The sequence below is a fragment of the Cornus florida genome, unplaced genomic scaffold, assembly GCF_030987335.1.
Source record: "Cornus florida cultivar Cherokee Brave unplaced genomic scaffold, ASM3098733v1 CherokeeBrave_3.0.0_Hap2_Chr01, whole genome shotgun sequence".
NCBI lineage: Eukaryota > Viridiplantae > Streptophyta > Magnoliopsida > Cornales > Cornaceae > Cornus > Cornus florida.
Window position 1 is genome coordinate 113,483,236 of NW_026775571.1, and position 8,184 is coordinate 113,491,419.

At 35.3% G+C, this 8,184-nt stretch overlaps 2 protein-coding genes across 3 annotated transcripts; both read right to left on the bottom strand.

Moving 5' to 3' along the window:
* Nucleotides 1-239: 239 nt before the first annotated feature.
* On the bottom strand, nt 240-1,672 carry LOC132315148 (olee1-like protein). Its single transcript, XM_059813876.1, has 2 exons — nt 1,135-1,672; nt 240-852 (listed from the first exon to the last, which is right to left on the bottom strand). Exons 1-2 carry the CDS (start codon nt 1,301-1,303, stop codon nt 509-511), a joined length of 513 nt encoding a protein of 170 aa, XP_059669859.1. The 5' UTR covers nt 1,304-1,672; the 3' UTR covers nt 240-508.
* A 136-nt stretch (nt 1,673-1,808) lies between these two features.
* Nucleotides 1,809-7,214, bottom strand: LOC132315121 (14-3-3-like protein D). Of its 2 annotated transcripts, none has more exons than XM_059813875.1 (7): nt 7,025-7,214; nt 6,608-6,914; nt 6,437-6,524; nt 5,543-5,652; nt 5,292-5,440; nt 2,275-2,327; nt 1,809-2,149 (listed from the first exon to the last, which is right to left on the bottom strand). In XM_059813875.1, the coding sequence occupies exons 1-7, from the start codon at nt 7,095-7,097 to the stop codon at nt 2,147-2,149; spliced, it is 783 nt and encodes a 260-aa protein (XP_059669858.1). In that variant the 5' UTR covers nt 7,098-7,214; the 3' UTR covers nt 1,809-2,146. The 2 variants fall into 2 exon arrangements, with proteins under 2 accessions (XP_059669858.1, XP_059669857.1); XM_059813874.1 differs by having other exon boundaries at nt 2,275-2,330; nt 7,025-7,213.
* Between the last annotated feature and the right edge of the window lie 970 nt (nt 7,215-8,184).

Here is an 8,184-nt window from a genome sequence, read left to right on the forward strand (position 1 = left end):
ATCGGACCTGTAACAAAACAAACCATCACATTACATACCAAACAGACCCTAACATTTAAGTGTCACATATAGTCCTTTATGTCCAACTAACATTTCATACATATTTGTACAACTTGCTTTAACTTTCAAAATATATATATATATCCTCATACGACCAAAATCACTCAATATTTATGTACATTTCCTGTCACCAATATAAATTGTATTATTATTGGCTCTTTTCAGTGCTAAAAATTGAATACCTAAAACCATTATAACTCATTCATTACATATAAAATCACTGCTGTGGTAGGCAAATTACAAAATATAACAGCCTTCCTTCCATGAACAAAAATAAATCATGCAGACCTAACAAATAATATATTTAATAAATAGACTAGTACTAATCAGCCCATCGATCCGTTGGTGCGAGGCTAGCTAAGTCCTAATAATTAATTAATTACACTGATACATTTTGAATGAAGCGCCAAAAGGAAACTGTTTATTCAAGTACTTATAATATCTTCTTTCACATGTTATCAGTGGGGAAGATGCCCAACTCCTTAAAGACCTGAGTGCACTCAGGAACCCTCTCTTTTGTCATGAAGCCGAGAGGGTTTGCTTTTCGCACCTCAGAAGCGATGCCATTGTTTGATGTGAGGCTGATTCTCGACGAAAATTTGGTCGGTTCATCCTTGCTGATCTCCTCACAATCAGGCTTACCGCTTTTCACAAGCGACACCTCGCATATCTCCTCCTCGTGTTCTCCTTCTACCGGTAACCGATACACGCCTGACTCGTTCGTGTCACCCTCCACCCTGTATTTTATCTCCCCACCTGCTCTGTCTCTGCATTCCAACCGTACCTTAGCTCCTGCATGCAACCCATGCATTAATATATAAGAATTAACCAAAAAATGATACTCATTTAAAAATAAAAAAAAAATAAAATAAAATAAAATAAAATAAAAAGATGCTGCTAATGAAATGATACTTTGTTTAACTATATAGGGCCTATAGGCTGATATTACATGCACGCGTGTTATTGATTTGGACATAATTACTTTGATGTTGCTGCTTTAAGGTAATGATTTGGCAGCACAAATTGTACTAATGAATGATATGTAAAATGAAGCTTAGATAAGAACATGTGTACCTAAAATTACTTCGCTAATTCTGGTTACGAATTGAGTTCTACAATTGTCACAATAAACCTCACCCTCTACGTGGAATTTAGGATCGGCGGAGAGAGCGATGCTGAGGAGAGAGAGGAGGTAAACAGCACCGGCAAAGAAGGTAACTGCAGCCTGAAAAGATTTTGCCATCGTTGTTTTGAATGGGGGAGGACCGAGTTATTTTGGATAATATATATATAAGCTTTTATGTTAATTAGAAAGGAGGGCTTTCTTTTATATAAAGAGGTCGTTATTTTTGAGAGGTTGCCATTTCTGTTTGGTAGTTATTTTTCTGATATCATGTACCTCTGGTTCTCGTGTGGTTAGAAAATATTATTTGACTCACTCTTGTGTATTATATTCCTTATTTCTAATTTTAGACCAAAACCATTTTTCATCATGTATCAAAAGGCAATTTCATTGCATTTCTTTAGACAAAGGACTCCATTTTTAACTCTATGGTATATATTTCTTCTCATTGTGAATCAAACATGTTTGCATTGAAATTGAGATGTGTTAAAAAATAATAAATTAAAATTAAAAATTGAACCAGCTTGGCATCACCACGGTTCCAAAGTAATAACAAGAAAAAGCAAAAATCAGCAAAATCCTGCATAGACTAACTTATCAACAACCATACAAACCAACACACAAATTTATCTTTAGTACTCCAGAAAATTAATATCACAATTTCATTAAAAAGGCAGCCTGCTAAAGCAACCTTGACAAATCTCTCAATTCAATTTACTAAAACAAAGGCAGATCTCTGGATTTAGTACACAACAAAGGAGGGGAAAGGGTTTCGGGATGCAAATTGGATTTGACATAATCCAAACATGAAAATTATTATCACAACAATAGCACCCGGATAGTACGAAAAATATGATAAAGAGTAGTATTGAATTCTCTCATCAAATTTTAGGAATACCCTTCGAGTTAAGCAGGCAGTAACTTCCACTGCTTTTATATGCAACAGGCCTCGTGCCATCTGCTTCACTGCAAAAAATTATTATGCAAAGCCACGTGAACAAAAGATAGGTATCCAAAAACAATCATAAATTCAGTTCTTACTTTTACTTTTTTATTATAACTTTCAGTTGTTACACAAGCAAATAACCCACCTCTGCATCTTCACCACCACCTGGTTTAGCAGAGCTGTCTGCCTTCTGGGCTTCTTCTGATGTGTAAATTGCAAAACAAATTAATAACACATCATTAGCGCAGTTAAAAAATATACGGCAGCATACCTTAAGCACGGTACTAAGGGCTAAGAGAGAAGCAACTTGAAAATAGAACGAAAAGAGATGATAGTAAGGAATGCAAAAGAGAGGTTTGGAACAATAAAGACACAAGGACCCAGGGGAGGGGGAACACGGCTTGTTACAGACGATTCATGGCAAAATTCTCAATGAGAGAACTATTTAAAATAGTATGCAGCCACGAGTAGAAAAAGTGGCACTATCCTAACCGAGGGTAATATCAGGGATAGGAAAGATATAATTGCATGTGATTTAACTGAGATTATGACTATAGATGGAGCATAATGGCAAAAAATAATAATAATAATTCATGTCTACCAACCCTAAATGGCTAGGAAAAGACTTCTTTGAGTTGAGTTTAATTTGGGCAAGCATGGCTTTACTTTTGAGTGGTACATAGCATAATCTTCAATTTCCAAATAACTCGCAGTACAGTATTTTAGAAAGAGAAAAATAAATAAATAAATAAAAACACTGCAGTTACTTTCCAACAGCTGTAAAATAACAATTCATAATCCCAACTTTACTTATTTCTCTGTTTTCAGCATTTTTCTAACTAATGAATAGCTACTAGCAAAAAATGCTCCAAAACCTCAAAATTTTCACTATGAAACAACCATTTTACACAGAAAATAAATAAATAAAAAACAATGTACCAATGAGTTTAAACAGCGACAAATGCAGTGTAATCCCCCCCCCCCCCCAAAAAAAAAAAAAAAAAAGAATACAGTATCGACATATGCAACAGCGACAAATGCAGTGCAATGGCCCCCCCAAAAAAAAGAATACAGTATCGACATATGCAACACTTTTACAAATAGACACAAGCTGGAACCTGACAATGTTGAGAGTTTGACTGTATTAGCTGACACCAACATGGTGAAAAAAGGAGGATCAATATGCTTGCTTACATTACATATACAAGTTGCAGTGGGCTATGATATTCAATGTCCTGAAGTCATCTAGAAGTTCTTATTTGCTCAAGAGAAGGCATGTTCTACCTTTTCTTTTCATCATCACCATCATCAAATATAATTCACATAGATATTTAAAAGGCGGAACAATATAGCAGCATTGAAAAAGACTCAACTCCAAAAATATTAGAATTAATTGGAATTGCTTTGGTGCAGTGGCTCACCCAAGGTGTTCCCTTGACAAAGTAAAGGACCCCTCAAGTTCCATCTAAACAAAAGTAACAACTCTATATCACTTTATGTATTTTTTTCTTTGAACTTTAGGAATTGAAAGATCTCTCGTCATATCTGTAAATGAACCTCTAGTAGAAAGATACTAGGACAAAGAAGCCTCAAACTAACAATTGATGTCTTTGTGAATATTATAACATTTATATCCTTCAATCTATTACAATGAAAAATTGGTGAAACATACATCGCTAATCTCTATTCCACTCTTTTCTCCAATACCAACTAATCCCCGACGTAACTTGCAAGCAATCCATGAGTCATTCTAGGCAACACCAACCAAATCCATGTAGAGAAAAAAGAAAGGCCCGAAGATTTCAAGCCACCAATGACCATACAAAGTATTCCACAGCCAACTTGGACAAGATGCACCTCTTTAGTAGGCGCCAATCCTTTTCGATACAAATGATTGAGCACTACAGAATTATCCTTCACCACTAACAGACTAAAAGATGTCAGTGCTTCAGGCACCCTAGGCACCACCTAATCATTTTTTTATGGGAAGTTCAAATTCCCTTCAATAAACACCATGGTAGGTGGGGAATCTTAGCTAGTGCATGCAATTTCATTTCTTTCCCAAACCACCACAACTTTCCTCTTCTTTTGGCTTTGCCAGATATAGTTTTTGAAGAAGTGAATGTCCTGTCTGCGCTAGGTACTAGTAAAGCAAGAGCAGAGACACTAATATTTGGCATTATTTACACAAAGTGATCAGATAAATACAATTTCCAATCGTTAAAATTACAGATTCGGATAACAATCCGACTCACCTCCTTTTCCCTCCAAATGAGATATCCCATTACTCAAGCTTCCTAAATTGCTTCAATATGAAAAAGATGTGGGTAATCCCTCACAAGGGAAACACATCCTTGTCAATAATCTTAGAAAATTAAATTGAGCCACTGCAAACATGACTCAAAACACAATAAGCATTGTTTTGTTGTTGGGTTGGGGGTTGCAGCAGAGGACCAAGGCGTAAAGCAGGCTAGTCATGGATCCAAAAATATAAGATATTGGATTTTGATTGAGCTAACCCTGATCCAACCCAGCCTCCTTATCATCTGCGCCATGCTAATTACTAAATAACTAATTAAGTCTGGACTGTGTTTGAATAACCAAATTTTAAATAAATAAGTAAAAACAAAATTTTAAAATAGACATGATGCAATTACTGAGAATCAGCATTTTTTATCTGCACCCATGACTCTGCAACAAAACACATTGTGAAGCAAAACCAAACAAGATTACAGGCAACATTGTTCTTCATTGAGTCAATGACCAGCTCTTGTTTTCTTTGTTCTAAATAAAGAAGTCCATAATCACATTGATCTTCCTTGTAGACAACACAATATCACAAAGAACAAAAGGTTTACTCCAATGATTATCTATCGCACTAACACAACATTGTTTCAAGATTTATCAAGAAAATAATGCAATATAATTATAACCAAGGGACTGTCCATGTTTAAAGAATGATCTCCTCGGCTCCTCACTCAAATTTCAAAAAAGAAAAATTACACAAAGAATAGATAAATAAAGTTCCTCTTGAATAACATATAGGCACAGTTGAAGTAGCTTGCACAGGTAGTACATAAATAAGGTGATGATGCAATCCTTTAATATCACAGAGGTGTAGAACTAAGTACATTCTATGTTCTTGAAGGATTTATGAGTTACCTCCATCCTCTGGGATGTCAGAAGTCCAAAGAGTGAGGTTGTCCCTCAGAAGTTGCATGATCAATGTGCTATCTTTGTAAGATTCCTCACTCAAGGTATCCAGCTCTGAGATAGCTTCATCAAAAGCTTGCTTCGCGAGGTGGCAGGCTCTGTTATACAAATCACAACACAACTGAAATTCACATGGGTTTAAATATATATATATATATATATATATGACTAATCCAGATGATAACAAAAAATATGCATACCTTTCAGCAGAGTTCATAATTTCATAATAGAAGACAGAGAAGTTCAAGGCCAAACCCAGCCGGATGGGATGCGTAGGAGATAAATCAGACTCTGCTGTTGTAGTAGCTGCCTGCATATAGTTACACAAATAAATGAACAGATGAATACATCCTACTCCAGATCTAGGATGGTTAACTTGAAATGCTACACCAAATGAAGACAATGAACACCCACATATTTAATAAGTAATCACACATGGTCTAAAACCATTATAATATCCTGTTAATCTTTCCTCATTCTAGTAAAAGTTAGCAAATTCTACACGAAAAGTTTCTACTACTGATAATATATGAGAAAAAGGATAAAAATCAATGAGAGACAAAAATAAAAAAAATAAAAAAAAATAAAAATAAAAAGAAGAAGCAGATAGTCAACTAGGCTCTCCCACACCACCAAGGGTCTAGCCTAATGGTATTTCATCCTCCTCCCACATAGGAGGTTGAGGGTTCAATTCCCCATCGGGGTAAATAGTGAGCCAGTGTTGGGTGTATGTTCTTACCTCTAAGTGCGTGTGTCAAGTTCATAGACTCTTCCACCAATCCACCCACAAGGAGGCCAAATGAAGGATCAAGAAAATCTAATAGTAACAAATATATTAATACAACCAATAGCTGCACTTCAAAAGCATTGATCATACATAGCTCACAAAGTAATTTTCAGACGGTAATAAATAAACACAAAAAAACATATTCCAAGTATAGCAATTAACATAATACGCTAAAAGAAATGCTCAAGATTCATAGAAGTTCGATAAGGAACCAACATAAACTACATGCTTGTCTAATTGCATTTTTAAACAGCTATCTTTACCAAAACTTCAACTCACACCAAAGAGTAACAGAAAAGCCACACACCTGATATGCTTTCAGTGACTGATCAGCTGCCTCCTTCCTCTCGTCACCAAACTTAAATTCGGCCAGATAGCGATAATAATCCCCTTTCCTGCAGCAACACCCCAAATCAAAACCCTAAACTACACGCAACTTTTTCTACTATTTGAAACACATTTAAGCAAAATCACTCACATCTTATAGAAGAACACCGTGGATTCACCAGTAGAAGCCGATGGAACTAGATGCTCGTCGATCACAGTCATAATATCACTACAAATGCTCGATAACTCCGATTCAACCTTTTGCCTGTACTCTTTGATCCGTTTCGCATTCAATTCATGACCTCTAGCTTCCTCCTTTTGCTCGATCGAAGATAAAATACGCCACGAAGCCCTCCGAGCTCCAATCACGTTCTTGTACCCAACGGACAGCAAATTCCGCTCCTCAATAGTCAATTCCACATCAAGCTTTGCTACTTTCTTCATAGAATCCACCATTTCTGTAAATCAAAATCAAAATAAAAAAAAGAAGTTCAAGTGAAATGAAGAGTAAAGAGCTTGAGATTCCAGATCTAGAAAAGTAGAAGTTGAAAGGGATAGAGAAACAAACCATCGTAGCGTTCGGCTTGTTCGGCGAGCTTGGCGATGTAGACGAAGTTCTCGCGTTCTTTGGTGGAAGCCATGGACGTTCTGTGAAGTTAGGGTTTTGGCTTCGGACTTCTTTGCCTCACTCCCCACTCTCTGTCGATATAAAAAATGAAAGGACTTAATATTGAGGTTGCCCTGACCGTCGAGGGCATAGATGGAGAAGAGGCTAAAATGAGGAAACAATTACGCGGGGACATGACAGGCCGGCTAATTTTTTTTTGCTTTTACTTACCCCACGCGTAACTGGTGGACGTGTGATACACGTTTCGATCCAACGGATAGTGTGTTCTTGTGGCTGTTTTCTGTTGCGATTTCAACCAGACGATTGAAACAAGTTCGTGAGAGGACTCAAACCCTTGCCATTTTTTAATTTTTTTATTTATTATTTTTACATTTATAGAGGGTAACGCTAGATCAACACAGGGGATAAACCAAAGATTAAGCCGATTGATTAATGATGTGGCAATAAAGTGACGAAAAAGTGATTTATATATCATTTTCATTTGATAAATTATGGCCAACTCTCCACCTAATTTGTCATAAATATACAAATATATCCTCTTGTTTTAAATTTTTCATTAAAAAATGCCAAAAAATTATTGACTTATCTTAAAATACTTTAATTTCTATAACGCTTTTTAAAGTCTATAGTGTTATATATATATTAATATACATTACTCTTATTAAAAAGTGTATAAATTTTTTATTTTTTAAATACAATTTTATGCAATTTTTTTAGCAATAACATTTATTACCACTATCCCTACTAAGATTACTCTTGGACTTTAGAAACTCTCGTCGCAGAGCTATTGTTATCGTGATAATTTTGTTGTGCATAAAATTTTGATTGAAAGTAAAATAAATATATATAAGTCGAATGTTAGTCTCACCTAATAATTTAAGATTTTAAATAAAATAATAAACTATCAATAATTATAATTAATAACAAAGTCAAACTCAATCCTTAATTCAATGTCCCCTCAAATTCACAACTCAATCCTTAATACCAGTTGATGATTCATGAACAATAATCCCACCATCGAATTTATTTTGTCACTTCTTGTAGTAATGATGTTTTCCTTCTATCTATACAGTCAAGAAAATCTTAAAGTCATATATTGT

Excerpts from the sequence above, each read along its gene's own strand:
- LOC132315148 (XM_059813876.1), bottom strand. The coding sequence starts at position 1,303 with ATGGCAAAATCTTTTCAGGCTGCAGTTACCTTCTTTGCCGGTGCTGTT. Across the intron at positions 853-1,134 it reads AATTAGCGAAGTAATTTTAG|GAGCTAAGGTACGGTTGGAA; the intron begins GTACACATGTTC and ends GGTTGCATGCAG.
- LOC132315121 (XM_059813874.1), bottom strand. The coding sequence starts at position 7,097 with ATGGCTTCCACCAAAGAACGCGAGAACTTCGTCTACATCGCCAAGCTC. Across the intron at positions 6,915-7,024 it reads ACAAGCCGAACGCTACGATG|AAATGGTGGATTCTATGAAG; the intron begins GTTTGTTTCTCT and ends TTTGATTTACAG. Across the intron at positions 5,441-5,542 it reads ATTATGAACTCTGCTGAAAG|AGCCTGCCACCTCGCGAAGC; the intron begins GTATGCATATTT and ends TTTGTATAACAG.